Genomic DNA, 22,188 nt, shown 5'->3' with positions numbered 1-22,188 from the left:
GCAATAACATAGATGGACCATTAATATTATGCTAAGTGAAATAAGTCAGACAGAGAAAGACAAATACCATATGATTTCATTTACATGGGAATCTAAAAACAGACTCTTATATATAGAGAACTTTCCAGAGGGAAGGTGGATAAGGGGGTGTGTGAAATAGATAAAGGGAATTAAGAGGTACAAACTTCTAGTTATAAAATAAATAAGTCATGGAGATGAAAAATATAACATAGGGAATATAATCAATAATATTTTAATACTGTATGGTGACAGATGGTAGCTACACTTATTGTGGTGAGCACTGAGTAATGTATAGAACTGAGGAATAAATATGTTATACACCCAAAACTAATATAATATTTTATGTTAATTAAGCTTAAAAAGATTAAAATTAAAATATAATAACTAAATTTAGGTGCCAGAAAATAAAAAATCATTATGTTTACCAGTTCTAAAAATTATTGTTTTAAAAATGGAAAAATAATATTCTGTCACAACAGAAGTTAAACTTCAGCTGTTGACATTATTACATTTATGTCCCCAACCACTGTTTCCCTGTCTTCCATATCAAAGCTAAGATATCAAGTCTTCTGGCTCAAATTATAAAGGTTTAATCAAAACAAGAGAAAGCCAAGGGGAAATCACTATCAGATACTAAGTCAATTACCAGGCAAAGATAAAATTACATAGACTTACCTGTGTAGTAAGTAACAGACATATCATATTAAATTTAATAAAAATTTTAGAAATGATAAAAAGAAAATGTAAAAATCAAGAATCAGATGAATACAAATTGGAGGAAGAATTACTGTAGGAAAGGGACTTAAGCAAAACTTTCACTATATTTCAAAAATAAAATGGCATCTAAGTTTCAAGAATCCAAAGAAGAGAAATAAAAGATGAAATAAATTACAAAACAGTAAGTTAAAATGGGAGACGGAAGAGAAAAAAATGAAGAAATAAGGCCGTTATTGATGAAAAAAACCTTATTAGGAGAATAAAGGAGGAGACCTGCCAGGGTAAAACAAAAAGTAACCAGAGACATGACGTTCAGACCCTGAGATTTTAAGAAAAATCACCAAATAAAGTATAAAATAACTAAAATGAAACTGAGTAGAGAAAGGATGGCAGGTGTGGAAGACAAAGAAAAGAGCTCAGGTACCAATTATTATTGAGGACTATGAAAAAAAGGAAAGAAAATATGAAACAAAAAGTCTCTGGGGCTGCATCGGGCTCTGTGCTGAGCATGAAGCCTGCTTGGGATTCTCTCTCCCTCTGTCCCTCACCCCTGCTCACGCAGTCTCTCTTCCTCCCCGCCCCCCCCCCCCACCTCTCTCTCTGAAAAAAAATTTTGGAGGTAATACAGAATACTTTGCTAATATATAAGAAGACTTGAAATTTCAAATCAAAAAGGGCTTATTCTGTTTCAAGAAAAAATAATAGATTAAGATAGAGCTAAATATTGATGAAATTACTGAAATTAAAGGATTAAGAAACAGAGGGAGAAGACACAGGTCATCAACAAAGGAAAAATATAAGAATCTCATTTTCTTTCAATTATATTACATGCCTAAAAACAATGGCAATGTATATATATTTAAGTGAGAAGGGGCCCATTCCATACATTTTCCATGTTTTAATAGAATTTTAGTAAAGATTTGGTTGGCCAAGGGAAGTAGTACATGCAGTAACATCCCACTCACTTCCTTTTCCATCTCACTCCTCCTACTTCCCTCAGTCCCATCCTAAGCAACACAGATTCTCTTTTGCCTTTGGTAGATCAAATTGATGAATATCTTTTGTAACTTCAACATGTTCCTGGAGTCACAGGCTCTATCCCAAACAGTTTTAAAAGCATTTCTAAAAATCAAAACAAGTAGGACATTTTCTACAAAGCTAAAAAAAAAAAAATTAACTGAGAAATATTTGCAATCATTTAGAAAAATTTCCTACCACATAAAAATATATACATTTTCTTTCAAGATTATGTTTCCATGGGAAAAACATTGTTTGAAAACATAAATAGATATGACAATATTCAATAACTTTACACTAATTAAATACCCTCTACTATCTATGATTCGGTAAATTAATGCAATTCCAAGATACCTGCATTGATTTTTTAATGGTTCCTACAGATAAATAATTAAAAACTTTTAGAAGATACAATAAATATTCTGCATTAAAGTTAAATATTATTTTAACAATGACAATATTTGCACAAATGACTCCATGATATGAAAGATATTTTAAGCTACTATTTACTAAACTTTTTTATAGGCCAGACGCCATGCTACATGCTTTAGATGTATCATTTCATTTGCCCTCATAATAACTCTCATTATGTAATCTTTTTTTTTCTAAGTTTTATTTATTTTGAGAGAAAGAGTGTGTGCATGTGCATGGGGGAGGAGCAGAGAGAGAAGGAGACAGAGTCCCAAACAGACTTTGTTAGCATGGAGAAGCCCAATGTGGGCTTGAACTCAGAAACTGTGAGATCATGATCTGAGCCAAAGTCAAGAGTCTGATGTTTAACTGACTGAGCCACCCAAGCACCCACCTCATTATGTGATCTTAATGGAAAAGAAAGCAGAGATGTGTAAAGGTTGCAGTGCGTCCTGCAGCTATTGGTGGGGAAGTTTAAGTCAAACCCTACTTGTGCTGACTGTACATCCTCATACTTGTATAATGCTATACCATCGCCTACAGAGGTGTTTTAAAAATTCTTTTTTACAAACAGAAGACCATGGCAGAAAGGAAGGGGGAAAAAATATATACAAACAGAAAGGGAGGGAGGCAAACCCTAAGAGACTCTTCTTAAATACAGAGAACAAACTGAGGGTTGATGGGGGTTGGGAGACAGGGGAAAGTAGGTGATGGGCATTGAGGAGGGCACTTGTTGGGATGAGCACTGGATGTTGTATGTAAGCCAATCTGACAATAAATTATATTCATAAAAAATTCTTTTTTAACCTATTGACAAATTTTAAAATTTTAAATTTTTTTTTCAACGTTTTATTTATTTTTGGGACAGAGAGAGACAGAGCATGAACGGGGGAGGGGCAGAGAGAGAGGGAGACACAGAATCGGAAACAGGCTCCAGGCTCTGAGCCATCAGCCCAGAGCCTGACGCGGGGCTCGAACTCATGGACCGCGAGATCGTGACCTGGCTGAAGTCGGACGCTTAACCGACTGCGCCACCCAGGTGCCCCCAAATTTTAAAATTTTAAAGCAGAGTTAATATATTTGATTGAAACTGGCATAAAATTCTATATAAACTCTTCTGGAAATGTAGAAAATTAGGTAGCTTATAAATCCCTTCTCCAGAACACCTAATATGATGGATAAAATATAACTAACATACTTTTAAATGCATAGTTAAACTCACAAAGTCAGCAAAGTATCAAGGAGTCCAAAATGAAGACTATTTCTATCCACTGACAAAGGGGACATGAGAAGACAGCATGTTTGTTTCATCTTTATTAGTTCAGTATAAAACATCTCTCCTTTGATCACTCTTAATCAAAGGCCTTCTTCAGCCAGATCGGCAGCTTGAAATTATTCCACCTGCATGGTATAGGAATCCTAGAGCATTAATGAAATCCTTAAAGTGCCTGGAAGAATAAAACAAGAATTCTTTGGACAGAAACTCCCTCAATTAAGGCCACACAGAATTAAAGAATTAAGAAAGAAAGAAAGAAAGAAAGAAAGAAAGAAAGAAAGAAAGAAAGAAAGAAAGAACGAAAATAAAATTAAGCTGTGCCAGACATGAATTTATAATCCAAAATTACAAAAGGCACAATGAGTAAGAAGTAACAGAGATAATAAGCAGGGTGCTGGAACTGGAACTGGCTCATAGTGGCCTATGAAAACTTATTAAATATTCAGGAATACTGAGAGCCAGTTTTTAAAACTCTGGTAGCCTGAAATTTGCTATAAAGGAGTATTTATACTACAATCATGGGGGAATTCTGTAAATAATAACGGCTTTTTTTTTAAACCATCATGCTACAGTGGCATAATTAGATTCGGAGTTATGGGACTTTGGAATTAGTGAATACAAATATTTGCGGCAAATTTGTTTACAACTTATTAAAGTTATATGAAAAAAGAATGGAAACACAAAAAAGTAAAAGCTTTTTTATTTTAGTAAAAATAAGACAAATTTATAAAAGAAACAAGTATAATGTTTAAAAAAATACCACCACTAAAGTTAAGAGATGGTAAACTTGAAGATATAACTGACTAAATTTCACAGAATATAGCATAGATAACAATATGAGAAATATTATATAGGGTAAGGATATTTGGAAGAGAGAATGTGCTAATATATGTCTAGTAAGTGTTCTAGAGGTAGAAAAAGGCAATGTGGAGGGAAGCAATATTTGAAGAATACTGGGATGGTATTGATCCTCCTGGTATGTACAAAAGACACAAATTTAGAAATCATGATTTACAAGTAGAACAAATGAAGCTAACTTATTACTGGTTGTTACAGTGAATTTGTAGAAAAAGTATAAAAAACATTTTACATAAATATAGATAAAATATTGCCTCAAAGAAACAGCTGTTAGATAAATGGGAGAATTCTCAGAAAAAATGATACTCCCAGAAGGTAGTAGATGAGCATCTTTACAGCGTGGAGAAAAACAAAGTCAACCTAAAATTTTTAAATCACCAAAATCATCTTTTGAAAGTGAAGGGTAAAGAAAGATATTTTAAATGGATAAATGAAATTATCATTAATAATTTCCCACATAAAGAACTTATACAAATTTTATCTCAAAAACAAGTAAACTGAATGAAGGACTGAGTTGGAAAAAAAACCAAACAGGTAAACATATACATAAATCTTTCAGACTGAATAAAGTAATATAGATTACTAATTATGGACTAAGTTCTGAAGTGAATGTTTACTTTGCCATGGCCTCTCTATTTGTTTTTATTTCTAGCCAAAAAATGTTATATTTTTTATTTTGTGGATGACACAAGGTGTTCATGTGATAATGCTGGGCACGTTGCATAGAGGCAGAATATTATATTGGATATTAAAATGTAAATTTTATGGAAGCTGGAAAGCTTTCTGGGAATTGGATGAGAAAATAGAGGGTAAAGATCAGCAGACAGGGAATAGTGCAAATCCTTTGATATTATGAGGGTCATAATAAGCTTTGCTCTTGTTTAGTTGGATTTATAGGCAATTATCCCAATAGTAGCTGTGAGAAATCATGTCTAGATCTGTGTTTTACTTCAAATTATCAAAAGGATGATGTTGCTGGGATCAGTACATTGGGACTATGCTCTAACAACCTCTTTTGGCACAGATTTAGCTTGCTTTTCTACTTCCCAGATTAAAACAACATGCCTGCATTTATACTTTAAAAAATACAAATGCTAGATAACAGGAAATATAAAATTAAAATGAATATTTTCAAAAAGAACCCCAAACTATACTAGAATTGTTTTAAATAGTAAATGTCTCAATTATCCAAATAAAGTTAGACTACAAATGGAGGAGAATCTTTATATCCCTCAATCCTAACTTTTTAAGGGGGTCTAAAAATAGTAAATACTGCTAGATGCTCTTGAACAGTTTTAGCTGGCAGCCATAAAAGCAGTCCCTAATTGAAAACAAACAAACAAACAAAAAAACCAAACCACCAAAAAACACTCCCAAAACAAACAAAAAACACAAAGAAATGAGAATGAATATTCTAAGGAATATCCTTATCCCGTATGTGTGAAAGGGGGTTTAGGGTGAACAATCAGGAAGTGGCCAGAAGACACTATTTGGCTGTAGGTTTCATTCAATTTAGTGAACTGAGGAAATAGTGTGAGAAGTATTATCTTGGTATGGGGGTTGCTCATTCAAAGACCAGGGTTTGGGTAGAAAAGGAAATGCTCATAAGAGGAAGATAGTCCAAAGAGGTAGGTGGCAGGCATCACCCAAAGCAATTCCTGCATCAAAGAGAAGACAGATGATTTCAGTTTTTATAGTAATTAAAGGCACAGACTAAGTTTATATACTTCCAAAGAAGGTACTGTTCAGAAATTCTTCAAAAAAAAAAAAAAAAAAAAAAAAAAGAGGCTTTCTGGCTTTCAAGTATAGGAGGAGAAAAAAACAACAACACTTTACTACACAACCCATATTCTGTAGCCCAGAAAGTTATTCTCTTTGCCAAGAGACATGGGGGATGAATATAGGGGCAGAAGGGGGTAGGAAAGAAACTAGCTTTCTAGCATAACCCTTTAAAATCTGAAGAAAAGGCTTTCTACCAAAATAAGTAAATAAATAAATAACAACCCTATAAAAATAGTCTCCAGCTTTAAAAACATTTCAGCTAACATTAACTATGTATTTAATCATTCCTTTATGTAGAAAGTTACTTATATTTGTAAGAGCTTATTACCTTTGTAATAATTCATCATTTTTACCACAAATGCAAAACACAGAGCTGTATTCATTTTAGAATTTTTTTGTGAGTCATTACACAAAAATGTTTTCCAAAGGAAAGAAGTTGGAAGCAGAACACCTAAATTAGAAGATATATTACCGTACTTCAGCATGTAAGTATCTTTCCTACTCAGTACTGTATAGCAATAACAAAATGCAAGAGTTTATTGTGACCTGGTGAAGGCAAGGAAAGTGGTTTATTAAAAATAAGACTTATATGCAACTAAGAGACCCAATAACTCAAACACAATTCTTATAATCAGCACACAGCCACTAAAGCTGGTATTACAACCTGCGATATCTATGTCATGACCTGTGAAAACATTAATATTTCTGGCTTCTGAAATTCTTGCATATATTTTATTAAATCTTTAAAAAATTTTTCAAGGTTTACTCTTTGTTTCATCTTTTGTTATTTAAATGGTCTCTATATCAGAAATGAGAAACCTCAAGGAGTGGTAAACATGTAGGAAGGAAGGAAAGGATGTATCTCCATTTTTAGTAGTATGTAGGCTATTATTACTTAAGTGAAACTCTTCTAATTATGAAAGAATCCAACTAGAAGCAACCCTGATTATCATTCAAAAGGAAGCTCTCACATTCTCAGTAGAATACAAGTACACTTACCCTTACTCCAGAAATTTAATACAGGACTAGCAGTTAGAATCTGATCCAGAAATTGCATACCTTTCTGATTTATAAGAACTGGACTGTTGACTCCACAGACTTTTGCTATTAACTCTGCCAGGCAGACCAATACCAGGACTATGACATATCAGAGTGTGGTGCCACTTCTTTCTAACAAACCTCTGTGCAGATCTACTTATGAGATATTTAAATGCACAAACCATATTTCTCAGTTTGCGATACTGACCACAAGATAACATTAGAATTCAATCAATCTTTCCTTCAAATATGCCTGAAATACAGTAAGGTTTTCCTTCTTCTTTCTTTTTTTTTATATCCCAGATATCCCTCAGAATCAAAGATACTGCAATATATTTTAATCCTGTGAGCCATCTAACACTATGAAACTCCCTAAATTATTTTGAATGACAATATAGTGTTTGGGGAAGACAAATTAACTTGAAATAACTTCAGGGGTAGTTTGGAAGGTTTGTAGAGACTACCTGATTTTAAAAAAAGAGAGACAAGGAAATTTTATAAGAAACTAATCTAATGAGTTTAGGGAAAGAACATATCAAAAGCTTTAAAATATCTGTTAATATATTATTCCTTAGAATGAAGAATATATGAAAAATGATCATATCAATTAAAAATTGAGTGACAGATATATAGGTATTTACTCGTTTATTTTTATTAATTTGGTAGGCTTAATATATTTTATAATTACATAATACAGCAAGTTGTTATATTATGGAGAATCATTAAAAAAACTCTAATGGGAAAAATATTAAAATGGTTATATTATGTGAATGACTATTTTTGGCTTGGGACAGATTTTCAATTATAGATTCTAATGAGATAACCACCTCACACCTGTCAGAATAGCTAAAATTAACAAATCAGGAAACAACAGATGTTGCTGAGGATGCAGAGAAAGGAGAACCCTTTTGCACTGTTGTTAGGAATGCAAACTGGTGCAGCCACTCTGCAAAACAGTGTTTTTGTTCCTGAAAAAATTAAAAATAGAGCTACCTTATAACCCAGCAATTGCACTACTAGGTATTTATCCAAAGGATACAAAAGTGCTGATTCGAAGGGGCACATGTACCACAATGTTTATAGTAGCAATATCAACAATAGCAAAATTATGGAAAGAGCCCAAATGTCCATTGACTAACAAATGGATAAAGAAGATATGGTATGTATGTACACACACACACACACACACACACACACACACACACACACTGGAATATTACTCGGCAATCAAAAAGAATGAAATCTTGCCATTTGCAACAACATGGATGGAACTACAGCATATTATGCTAAGCGAAATAAGTCAGCCAGAGAAAGATAAATATCATATGACTTCATTCATATGTGGAATTTAAGGAACAAAACAGATGAACATAGGAGAAGGGAAAGAAAAATAAGATAAAAACAGAGGAAGCAAACCATAAGAGACTCTTAAATACAAAGAACAAACTTAGGGTTGCTGGAGGGGAGGTAGGTGGGGTGATAGACTACATGGGTGAAGGGCATTAAGGAGGGCACTTGTTGGGATGAGCACTGGGTGCTATATGTAAGTGATAAATGACTAAAATCTACTCCTGGAACCAATATTACACTATATGCTAACTAACTTGGATTTAAATAAAATAAAAACAAACTATAAGACATTAACAAAACAAATTGAAGAGGACACAAATGCAAATACGTATAGCAGGCTCATGGATTGGAAGTTCAGTATCATTGAAATGTCCATGCTATCCAAAGCAATCTACAGATTCAGTGAAATCCCTATCAAAATATCAATAGCATTTGTCATAGAACTAGAAAAAGTAATACTAAAATTTGTATGGAACTACAAAAGACCTCAAATAGCCAAAGCAATCTTGAGAAAGAAGAACAAAGCTGGAGGTATAACAATTCCAGATTTCAAGATATACTACAAAGCTGTAGTAATAAAAACACCATGTACTGGCACCAACACAGACACAGATCAATGTAATAGGATAGAGAGCCCAGTAATAAACTAATGCTTTTATGATCAATTAATCTATGACAACAATATGCAGGGGGGAAAAGACAGTCTCTTTAATGGTGCTGGGAAAACTGGACAGCATTAAGCAAAAGAATGATATTGGATCACTTACTTAAACTATATACAAAAATAAACTCAAAATGGATTAAACACCTAAATGTGAAACTGGAAACCATAAAACTCCTAGAAGAAAACACATGCAATAATATCTTGCCATTGTTCTTAGCAACATTTTTCTAGATATGTCTCTTCAGGCAAGACAAATAAAAGCAAAATTAAACTATTGGGACCAAACCAAAATAAAAAGCCTCTGTACAGTGAAGGAAATCATCATCAAAACAAAAAGGCAACTTACTGAATGGAAGATTTTTGCAAATGATATATCTGACAAGGCATTAATATCCAAAATTTATAAATAACTTATATGACTCAACACCAAAAAAAAATCTGATTAAAAATTGGCAGAGGAGCTCCTGGGTGGCTCCTGGTCAGGTTGGTTGTGTCCAACTTCAGCTCAGGTCATGATCTCCAGGTTTGGGAGCTTGAGCTCTGCGTCAGGCTCTGTGCTGACAGCTCAGAGCCTGGAGCCTGCTTTGCATTCTGTGTCTCCTTCTCTCTCTGTCCCTCCTCTGCTCATACTCTCTGTCTCTGTCTCTCAAAAATAAGCAAACATTAAAAAAATTTAATGGCCAGTGGACCTGAATAGACATTTTTCCAAAGAAGACATACATGGCCAACCAGCATATGAAAGATGGTCAAACTCACTAAACATCGGGGAAATGCAAACCAAAATTACAGTGAGGTATTACCTTATCCCTGTCAGAATATCTAGAATTGAAAAGACAATAAATAACAAGTGCTGAAAAGGATATGAAGAAAAAGGAAGCCTTGTGCACTGCTGGTGGGAATGAAAATTGTTGTAGCTACTATGGAAAACAGTATGGAGGTTCCTCAAAAAGTTAAAAATAGAAATACCACATGATTCAGTAATTAAACTACAGGGTCTCAAAGAAAACAAAAACACTAATTCAAAAAGATATTTGGACCCCTATGTTTATTGCAGCATTATAAACAACAACCAAATTAGGGAAGCAACCCAAGTGTCCATAAGTAGATAGATGGATAAAGAAGATGTGATATATATGTGCAATTGACTTAGTCATGAAAAAGCATGAGATCTTGCCATTTGCAACAACATACATAGTCTTAGGGGCTATTATGCTAAGTGAAATACATCAAAGACAAATAACATATGATTTCACTTACACATGAAATCTAAAGAAACAAACAGAAAAGCAGAAATAGACCCATAAATGCAGAGACCAAACATGGTCGCCAGAGTGGAGGGAGCTGGGGGGATTGGCAAAATAGGTGAAAGAGAGTGAGAGGTACAGGTTATCCACTCATGGAATGTACAAGTCATGGAGATGAAAGCTACAGCATAGGGAATTAAATCATTGGTATTGTAATAGCATTGTATGAAGACAGAAGGTAGCAAAACTTGTGAGCACAGCACATAGACCTGTCAAATCACTGTTTTACACCTGAAACTAAGGTAACTTTTAGATTAACTATATCTCTATTATATATATATATATATATATACTACAAAAAGGTTATGAGTTCATTTTAATGTATTTTAGAAAAATTATAACCATTACATCAAACTCATGATGCCGGAGATATTGCTTAAGAAATGGTTAACTGATGGAAGCATCACAATTCTCAACTTCAAGTCATATTACAAAGCTGTAATGATCAAGACAGTATGTTACTGGTGCAAAAACAGACACATCAGTGGAACAGAACAGAAAACTCAGAAATGAACCCACAACTATATATGGTCAATTAATCTTCAAGAGACTAGGAAAGACTATCCAATGGAAAAAAAGACAGTCTTTTCAACAAGCGTGTCAGGAAAACTGGATAGCAACATGCAAAAGAATGAAACTGAACCACTTTATTATACCATAAACAAAAATAAATTCAAATTGGATAAAAGACTTAAATGTGAAACAGGAAAACATTAAAATCGTAGAGAAGAACACAGGCAGTAACCTCTTTGACATTGGCCATAGCAAATTCTTACTAGATATATCTCCTGAGGCAAGGGAGATAAAAGCAAAAATAAACTGTTGGGACCTTATCAAAGTAAAACCATCTGTACAGCGAAGGAAACAATCAATAAAACTGAAAGGCAACTGAGGGAATGGGAGAAGATATGTGCAAATGATGTCAGATAAAGGTTTAGTATCCAAAATATACAAAGAACTTATAAAACTCAACACCTGAAAAACAAATAATCCATTTAAAAAATGGGCCGAAGACAGGAATAGACAATTTTCCAAAGAAGACATCCAGATGGCCAACAAACACATGAAAAGATCACTCATCATCAGGGAAATACAAATCAAAACCACATTGAGATACCACCTCACATGGGTCAGAGTAGGTAAAATTAACAACTCAGAAAACCACAGATGATGGCAAGGATATGAAGAAATGGGAATCCTTCTGTACTGTCGGTGGGAATGTAAACTGACACAGCCACTCTGGAAAACAGTATGGATGTTGCTCAAAAGTTAAAAATAGAGATACCCTATGAACCATCAACTGCACTACTAGGTATTTACCCAAAGGAAACAAAAATACTAATTTGAAAGAGATACATTCACCCTGATGTTTATAGAGGCATTATCAACAACAGCCAAATTATGGAATGAACCCAAATGTCCATGGACTGATAAATGGATAAAGAAGAAGTGGTATGTATACACGATGGGATATTACTCAGCCTTAAAAAAAATGAACTATTGCCATTTGCAATGACGTGGATGGAGCTAGAGAGTATTATGCTAAGTGAAGTAAGTCAGAGAAAGACAAATACCATATGAGTTTACTCATATGTGGAATTTAAGAACAAAACAAATGAAAATAGAGGGGGATAAAAAGAGAGAAGCAAAACCAAGAAACAGACTCTTAACTATAGTGAACAAACAATGGTTACCAGAGGGGAGGTGGGCAGGGGGATGGGAGAAGTAGATGGTGGTTATCTTGGAGGGAACTTGTTGTGATGAGCACTGGGTGTTGTATGTAAGCAATGAATCACTCAATTCTATACTTGAAATTAATATACTATATGTTAACTAACTGTAATTTAAATAAAAACTTGGAACCATAAAAAATAAAATTTGAAAAACAATAAATAAAAACTTAAAGAGGGAAAAAGAAAATATACTTAGAAGGGGGAAGAAAAAGAAATGGCCAAGTGAAATGAAAATATTAATTAAAGGATTCAGAAGTGACTCCTCTCCCTGATACTTCCTATTAATTCATCCGGCTTAATATTTTTGATAACACTTATAATAATTTGACATACATACTTATTGTTCCTCTACCCAAAATGTAAGCTCCATTAGGGTAGAGATTTGTTTCTGTTTCTGTTTTTTCTTTTTTTTTCTTTTGTGTGTGTGTGTGTGTGTGTGTGTGTGTGTGCGCTGCTATACCCCCAGAATTTAGAAGAGTACCTGGTAAGTGGTAAGGGCTCCATATATAGTTACTTAAAGAGAATGAGGAAGGGAAGTAGGGTGGGAGGGGATTGACGGAGAGAGAGAGGGAGATGGATAAAGACCAATGTACTTGACCAATTCACAGAATCAATTTTTGATTCTGAAAAGAACCTCAGTACTCTCATTTTACAAATAAGGAGACTGATGCCCAGAAGGAGTTAGTGACTTATCCAAGGCTACCCAGACAGTGAGTGGCAGAGACTAGATCCAACCTATGTTACTTAGTAAGAGGCTGGTGAACTTCTCATAGCATCTCCGTATAGGCAATATAGACAAATGAAGGCTTATTACTTTTCATAACATACCTAAAAAAGATGAGAATCTATAGTTAATGTGATATTAATGGTTGCTTCATTCAGACACCAATAATCATGACAGGAAAAGCAAAACAAGAACAAAGATGAATAAGAAAACTAGGATTTCCTGGCCCACGGTTTTAGAGTGTAAATATTCAACAGCATATTACTGATGAAAACATCAGTATTACCTCCAAGGACCATGCCAGCCTGGCAACACTTTCTAAGGCGACATGCGGGGCAGTTTTTTCTGCGGATTTTATCAACAATGCAATCATTTCTTCCAGCACATAAATAATTATGCTGCCCTAGAAAACAAAACAAAAACAAAAGTTACATATGATATCTAAAGACCTTTGGAAATTTTATGCATAGAAAAAAAAAACAACAACAACAAATGCACATCAGCAAGCGCATTACTGTCTCTCTCCGCCTCTTGCCTGGCATAAGTGAATGTTGGGGATGCTCCAAACCCTGTTTAATAGTTTACCCGTGTCTTCATGAGCCTTAATGAGGTGCACACAGCATATAAATTAATTTTATGACTCCTTTAAAAATGTTTTGTATAATATTTCTGTTCATCTTCTTAATGGTGTCAGTATCAGATTGCCCTTAGCCCTTTCTCATTTCAAGGTTATCTACATGTTGTTGATAAGCTTTAGTTATGTAAGATAGTCAAACTATAGTAAAACTTTTTTTTCTTTCTGACATCTAAACCTTCAAGAAACAGACTAAAGAACTAAAGAAGTCTCTGAAATAGACATTTTATAAAATCTATACACCTAATTCTATTGGAAATTCCTGGAGCTATCTTACTTACAGGGTCAAATGATTGTGAATAGCACATTAAAAAAAAAAAAAAAAAGATGTCACTGATTGTGCTGACTTTACTGCCTAGGTTATTTTGGCTGCAAATTAGAAAACACAATACATTGAAATAATGATAAATGAGAAATATTTAAAACACTGAGAAGTACTAAATGAAGGAAAAGACAGAAGAATTGTAGAAGAAACGCAGATACTATGTGTGACCATGGGATCATTTGTGGAGTTTCCTTCAAAAGGTCCGGGATATGAATTTGATATTCAACCATGATGATTTTATTTTATTTATTTTATTTTTAATATAATTTATTGTCAAATTGGCTTCCATGCAACACCCAGTGCTCATCCCAAGTTCCCCCCTCAATGCCCATCACCCACTTTCCCCTCTCTCCCACCCCCCATCAACCCTCAGTTTGCCTTCTATATTTAAGAGTCTCTTATGGTTTGCCTCTCTTCCTCTTTGTTTGTAACCTTTTTTTCCCCTTCACTTCCCCCATGGTCTTAAGTTTCTCAAGATACACGTATGAATGAAAACATAACAACCATGATCCTTTTAAACCACAAACGTGTTCCATTTAATAAAGCATGGAACAATCTAACTTAATTAGATTGAATTTAAAAAATTCAGCTTAAACATGGAAACATTAATTAACTGAAAAATTTACTTTTTGTCACTCATTTTCCAATAAATTCCTGTAACACAGACTGAGTCTTTTTAACCTCTTCAGCTTACTTATATTTTGGAAGTATGAAAAGTAATTTTAAAGGATTATGGAATTTCCTTTAATATTTTATATTAGCATTAAAATCAGATTCACTCTTCTGGCCAAAGTTTGTGGTAAAGGAACACAGAGGTACCTTAAACATTTGCTTTATCAAGGAGGGGCAAGTATGTGAACAAAGCACAAAGGGAAAAAAGGCCAGGTCTGTCAGACAGCTAGCAACAAAACGGTCTTGGCCTGGGGCATTTTGGGATAAGCACAGATGGTCTTTCCTTAAATATATATTCCTCCACAAACTTATGTCCATGTACTCTCTCCTACTAATGTTCATTCTCTTGTTTAGGAGTCTTAGGCATAGACTTAGGGCTTTCCTCCTAACAAAGGATGGTTATGAAGTTTCATACTCATGTCCATCAGATTAGTAGAATGTACACTACATGCTACTTTTTGATTTGACTCTGCTCATTTTTTTTACCACAAGTTATATTTGCAGGCTACAGGAGTGACTGTGGAAATAAAGTATGTGTAAATCAATCAATCAGTCAATTAACCTATCCATCTGTCATTCATCTGGACCCTACACTGATTTCTCACAAGAAGAGAGAACAGGAAGTAGGGAGCAAGATTTTCCATCCTATACAGAGAAAAAACTTAAACAGTGCACATGGATGTAATTGTTTTTTTGAAGGGAGGCTCTCCTGCCTTCTACCCCTAGGTCACAAATATTTAGGAAAAACCAAAAGCCCCAAAAAAACACCAGCATCTGGGATACTGCTGATTATAGTATTTCGATTTCTTAAATGATTTACGATGGCACCTTCTCTTTCAGTGCTCAGAGGGAGTCCTTCTTACCAAGGTTCTCAGTCTATGCTCTTGTAACCATTGTTTCCTACCTGCTTTCAAATCTTGCCCTTTCTCTCCTAAAATCTTTAGACTCTTCCTCTCCAATGATATTCTCCTTTCACAAGTGTTTCCATGCCAAAAAATTCTAGCAGCAATAAGGGAAAAATAAAAGGAATTCTGTCTCACTCTAAATTCTTCCAGGATCCATCCCTTGGTCATCTAACTTGTTGAAAAAATCATCTACATTTTCAGTCTCTAACTACCCAACTTCCTTTACTCCTCAGCATACTATAATATGGCTTATATATATTCACTGTTCTTATAAAATGGCTTAACAAAGATTTCTTCATTCCTAAATACTGTGGATTCTTTCTTGACCTTCTGTATAATTTGCCACTGATAATTTCTCTCCCCACCTGTCTCCTGCTTTGTTTTGGGGGGCATGTCTCTTCTGACTCTTCATGTGTCTTTCTAATGGTTCCTTTAAGTTCCATTTGCCAACACCTTGTCCTTTGCCTATTTCTTATATGTTTTACTCCACTGTACACACCATATGGGTAGTTTCATTATCTTCTCATGGCTCCAAAACCTCACTCTGAGCTCTGCCCTTCCAACCACTTATTTGTAGTTACTTCAAACTCACTCAACATATATAAAAAATAATATAGTGATTATCTGGTCAAATTGTTAATTTTATAAATTGTATTATTCGCGAAATTGTGGAACAAATTAAGGAAATTCAAAAGAAAAAAACCATCTACAATTTCATTATCATGCCCTATCATTTTTGTGTTTCATTCTAGTTGGCCTATACAGACCTAGAGGATACTTAATACTTACTTGTTAATATTCATTAAGTGAATGCATATACACTCTTATAAAACCCTCATACATTCAACAAGCATTTATTGCTTATCATGTATGTCCCAATACTGTTTGAATAATCACTTTTCCCCACTAAATGTAAATGCCTAATTTCCATGCCTAATTTCCACCTAATTTTTGATACTATACTATAGTGTTAAACAGCAGAGTTACTTGAAATAAGATTGATTATTCAAAGTTTGTATCTGGATCTTACTATCTATAAGGTAATAACAACAGCAGCAGGCCACTATCAAGTATTTACTATCTGCTAGGCACTGTTATAAACTATTTGCATGTATCAACTCATTTATCATCATAGCATCCTTATTATAAACATTAGTCCCATTTTATAGTTAACTGAAGCACAGAGAAGTAACATTTCTGAAGTCACACAGCTAGACATTTGAGCTTAATTAACCTGAAAGGTAGTATAGAAATTTATTATTATTAACCTGAAATTTATTATTATTAACCTGAAAGGTAGTATAGAAAATTAAGAGTGTGGACTTTGGTTTTTTTCGTTGTTGTTGTCATGATTTTTTGTTTTGAGAGAGAGAGAGAGAGAGAGAGAGAGAGAGAGAGAGGTGAGGAGGGGAAGAGAGAGAGGGAGAGAGAGAATCTTAAGCAGGCGCCACGTCCAGCACAGAACCCAATGGCGAGATCATGACCTGAGCTGAAATCAAGAGTCTGACGCTTAACCAACTGAGCCAGCCAGGTGCCCCAAGAGTAAGGATTTTGGAGCATTACTGCTTAAGTTCAAATTTCAAACTCCTTACTTAGTAGCTAGATGACTTTGACAAGTAAAATGAAATAATATTAGGACCCAGACTTGGATCTAAGGATTAAACAATCTCATGTAAGAGTCTGTCAAATAGCAAGTAATTAATGAATGTCTGCTACAACTATGATTATTGTCACATCTCTAAATACCAAATACAGTACTGGATCTGTTCTAGATCTAGCCCAAAAATTCTATACTTAGTGAAGTTCTTCGGTTTGAAAGGCAATTGAAAGACATTCTCAGATATGCATAAAATCAGGAAATGAGAGCCCAGTACACACTCTAAAGAGATTCCTAAAGATATAACTTAACCAATAATGCATGAGTTACAATAGAGAATGCACAAGGAGGGAAATCTGGCATGAAAGATTGTTGATGAGTACTAAATAAAGTTAAACATAGATTTAAGTATAAATGAGAAAATTATAGTTATCAAATAGAATGCAATTCTTATAACTCTTGGTGGTGGGGGGCAGGGAGAGCTAAGCATTCCAAGATTTGACGTTTGAAAAGGAGGAAAATTTCTGATAATAAAGGCTATTGGTATGAAGGCACCATCTTGAGGGGTAGGCATGATTCATATCATCATGGGCTGCCTGTAACAAAATGGAAAGGCTTAAAGAAATCTGAAAGTTACGCTATGGTCAACTTTAACACTAATGTTAGGCTATCAAAACTGCAATGCTGGTATAGCATCATGCAAGCAGAATTTAGGGGGTAAAATTAGAGGTTAACCTTTTCCAGGAGACCTTTTGGCTTAAGAAATGTTTCACCCAACCAGTTCCAACTAGAGCTAAGATAATTTGGCATGGGGCCCAGGCACTGCCTCTGCAACCAGAAAGCTTGGCCAGGACTCAGAGCCACCGAGAAGGCAAGGAATACAGAAAGGACCACTCTGTCATATGTGTCACTCCATCAGGTACCTGGCTGTACATGCAAGTGAAGAAAGTTCATGCCCAATGCATTGGCTCTGTCAAAACTTTATCCAGGACATCTTCAAAACATTGAATTGTGGGGGTTGTGAATCCAGCATAGTGTGTAGTGCTACCACTTTTCTTTAGACAATTTACATTCTGGTTTTGAAAAACAGATCCACTTGCTCATTCCTCATAAATCACAGGTTTAGGCTCAATTGTTGCTGCTCCTCAGTCCAACACAACATTGTCACTCTAAAACAATTTACAAAAAGTCAGTCTTCAAATTACTTAGTACGTTCTAATATCCTTGCTATCTACCCATACCTTCACCACCAGGAGTTACAAGACATCCAGGAGTATTTAGAAGCTATGGGCCACCACAAACAGAATGAATGGCACAATGTTAAATAATAGGAGAATTCACCCAAACAGAAGATACTGTCTAAATCTCCCCTTTTAATATATACATCATCTGCCCCTTCTGAAACCTGGGGCAATGTTACCAAAAGTCTGTAATAGAACACCACATTTTCTCTTTCTCCTTAGAAAATCTCATATATTTCAGGGTGGGAAGAGCAAGGGGTAATTACTATTACATCTTTTCTTTTGAATTTCATATTCTGTTTTATGTTCTAGTTGTACTAACATCCTTACATTTCCCCAAAGTCTCTCATACCTTTATGACTCTCCTCCCTTTTCTAAGTTTACCTGTTGAACAAACTCTTAACTGGTCTAACTGATCCGACAAAGGCCTAGACATTTCTTCTACGTAACCAACTAAATATTCAATATGTACCTACTATAAATACTGTTTGCCTGCCTTCCCTAGGTTTTGTGAAGGTAAAAACTAGGTCTTTTGTAAGTTTTGTGTTAAATAAGACTGCAATAAATATTTGTTGAATATATGTACACATAACTATATTTTTTGTTTCACTTATAGCCATAACTATGGTGTACTCAATGATATAGGCTCTACAGTAGTATTTCACTTATTGTCATATATGGTAAATTTTAAAAATGTCTTGCTCCAGATTTGTATTTAACATCTTTCAACATTTTTATACACAATGCCTATTATTTCAACGAATTTCCTGCCTTTTTATATTAATAGACCATGAGTTATAAGTAGAGTCTTAACAAGCTTATTTTTATAGTTTTTTTTTTAATTTTTAAATTTCAATATAATTAACAGTGTTAGTTTCAGGTGTACAATGTAGTAAATCAACAATTCTATACACCACTCAGTGCTCATCACAATACTCTTAACCCCTTCTATTTCACCTAACCCCCCTCCCATCTCCCCTCTGATAACCACCAGTTTTTCCTCTATACTTAAGCATCTGTTTATATCTTTTTTTCTTTGTTCATTTATTACAAACTTATTTTTAACATCTACCTTTGTAAAGACATAAGTTTTTATTATTTCTGAAATTTTTATATTTATCTGAAAAAACAGATTATTGAATGGCTATATTTATGTTACTTCTAACTGCTCCCTATCTATATATCTATACTTATTTATAAATAAATATATGATATATATTATAATATATCATAATTATATATATAACATATTATATATACTTATTTAATATATATTTATATAACTTTAATTTATTATATTTATATAACTTTAATTTAACATATTAATATAACTTTAAGTGTTACTGTCATTAAAAGGATCATATTCTGTGAAAATAAAGGCATTATTAAAATGTGACTAGATCATTTTATATGCCTAATGGCATAAGAATTTCGGATACACGATAAAATTCCATTTTGATTGAAATGAAATCTATTATAAGCTAAAAAGAGATTTACCTTTAAAATAAGACTTCTGTATTATTTTTGTTGCCTTATAAGCACAAGTGAACACATTTCCCTTTGATTTGAGAGAAGTCACAACTTTTTCACGTCTTCCTTTGAAAAGGAGGGGGAAATATGTAGTAAAATGGCAGGAAGAATGAATATATATATTTAACAGATAAAGAACAAAGAAGAGGAAGTTGGTATTGTATCACTTGTGAAGCATAGGGTTGAGACAACATGACCTGGTACTTATGGGGGCATTCCTTCCACCACAAACACAAAAATGCTGAATAAAACGTCATGGAAATAATGTTGTTTAATTATAGTGTAGAACAAAAAACGGGGGTATCCCAATAAGCCAGAAATTAAAAAAGATAAGCAGAGGGGAAACTTGAATGTTCAAAAAAAGTTTTAGGTGTAGATATAGGACCTAGGAGCCAAGAACTGGAGTTTAACAGTCACAAGGGGCCAGGATTTGTGGCCTCAGGCCCACCAGAAGAAGAGCATGGGAACTGAACCCTGCATAAAATGGAGAATCTGAAGGCTGTCTTATCCATGAAAATAGGGCTAGAAAACACTACACAGACTATGCTGATGAAGCCAGGAATCTGCCCAAAACTTTGGGTGGGGAGAGGAGTCACCCATAACTAACAATAAAACATACAAAAATCTTGGCCTTTACAAGAGGTGATTTTCACTACCACATGATGTATGAACCTGTGCCAAGGAACAAATACTGGTCTAAGACCAGTAAAACTCCTAGAGTCCTGGGAAAGCCAGGACTTTGCAAAACTCATCTGTAAAAGCAGGTATGCATATTTGCCAAAAAAAGAGAGATCTGTACGAGAATATTTATAGAAGTAGTGTTTATAATTAGTCCCAAACTGAAAACCCAAATGATCATCTACAGCATAATGTATAAACAAACTCTGTTTTACTTATTCAATACATTATTATACAGCAATGAAAAAAAATATCTAGCCTGTGCAGAAATGTGGATGAATTCCATAAGTATAATGTGTAAAATAAGTAGACACAGAAAAATGCTCTATGATTCCATTAATATAAAGTTCTCAGACAGTCAAAACCATATATAATGTTAAAAGTTGAGAGGTGGTTACCTGTGGAGAGTGACTGGAAGGGGTGTAAGAAGGCTTCTGGGAACCTAATGATTTGTAAGTGGTTTAATTTGGGTGATGACATCCTAGTTTCATTTACTCAATAATAAATCATTAAGCTCTACACCTTTAATTTGAGCACTTTTCTAAAATTATTCATGCCAATAAAAAGTTTGTACTTTCTTTTTAAAAATAGTTCCACCTAAGAGGACAGACTAGAGGATACTGTGATCCAACACAGAGGGAGTCTGTGTAAGGCCAACCATTTGAAGTCCAGAGACTGAGGATAGAAGGAGTGTCCAGAGAGAAGAAAGGTATCACCTACATTACAGGATTATAGCTGAAGTTTCCGGTGAAATATCCCAACAATCCCACCAAGTATCCTGCTAGAGAAACAGTTATAATCATCCACCAAACAGAGAACTCCACTGATAGTCATATATGTACGTGCCAAGTACAACTGTGCCCCTCCTGTAACCCCTCTCTTCCTATGCCTTTTACATTGAAAGGTGAAAATCAGCTGTTAAGGGGTCTTAGGAATGTGAACATGGTAAACAGAAAAAGGTGATCTTGTTGATTCTTCTATGCAACTTCAGGCCCCAAGCTTTGCTAAACTTTGGCAAAGGAGAAACCTTAAATTAGGTGAGAGTTTGGAATTTTTATGATTTTAGTATCATGCTGACCTGTGCATTGTGGTTATTAAAATGAGACTGTTCTTTTGATTAAAAACTATGGGAATGGACCAAGATTTCATAATTTCATAGAGAAGATGGAACAACAAGCCCACAGAGGTACTGTCGTTAGAGGTCATGTTGATGTTGGCATTGTGAAATATGTTTACACACACACACACACACACACACACACACACACACACACACACACAAATACATAAACATATGGATAAAATAATAGAATTATTTTAATATTGCTATAAATAAAATTGCAAAACAGTGCTTCTCAGCTAGAGGTATTTTTGCCCCCTTCTCTAATCTACCTCTGGGACATTTTGCAATGCCTTGGGACAATTTTGGTTCAGACAACTGACGAAGCAGGTGCTACTAAGGACAGGCCAGGGATACTGTTAAACCTCCTACAATGCACAGGACATCCCAACAACAAAGAATTAGCTGACCCCAATGTCAACAGTGCCCTCTGAGAAACTTTATAATAAACTCATTATTGCCCCACTTTTTAAAAAAGATGTTTTCTAGGTCAGTCCACTAAAAATGCCTATAAGCAAACACAACTGTAGCAGCAATAAACACTGGGATCCAGATTGCTGTATCTAATATCATTTTTATCTGAAAGAAACC

General features: G+C 34.4%; 1 protein-coding gene across 3 annotated transcripts in view; it reads right to left on the bottom strand.

Moving 5' to 3' along the window:
• The window catches only part of PGR (progesterone receptor), a 107,346-nt gene that overhangs the window by 57,160 nt on the left and 27,998 nt on the right, over positions 1-22,188 (bottom strand). For all 3 annotated transcript variants that reach the window (XM_047823382.1, XM_047823384.1, XM_047823385.1), the window contains exon 3: positions 13,182-13,298. In XM_047823382.1, the coding sequence (XP_047679338.1) occupies positions 13,182-13,298 (117 nt within the window). The remainder of the gene's footprint in view (positions 1-13,181; positions 13,299-22,188) is intronic.

Source organism: Prionailurus viverrinus, chromosome D1 (genome assembly GCF_022837055.1).
Source record: "Prionailurus viverrinus isolate Anna chromosome D1, UM_Priviv_1.0, whole genome shotgun sequence".
NCBI classification, from domain to species: Eukaryota; Metazoa; Chordata; class Mammalia; order Carnivora; family Felidae; genus Prionailurus; species Prionailurus viverrinus.
This window is presented reverse-complemented; position numbering and strand designations above follow the sequence as displayed.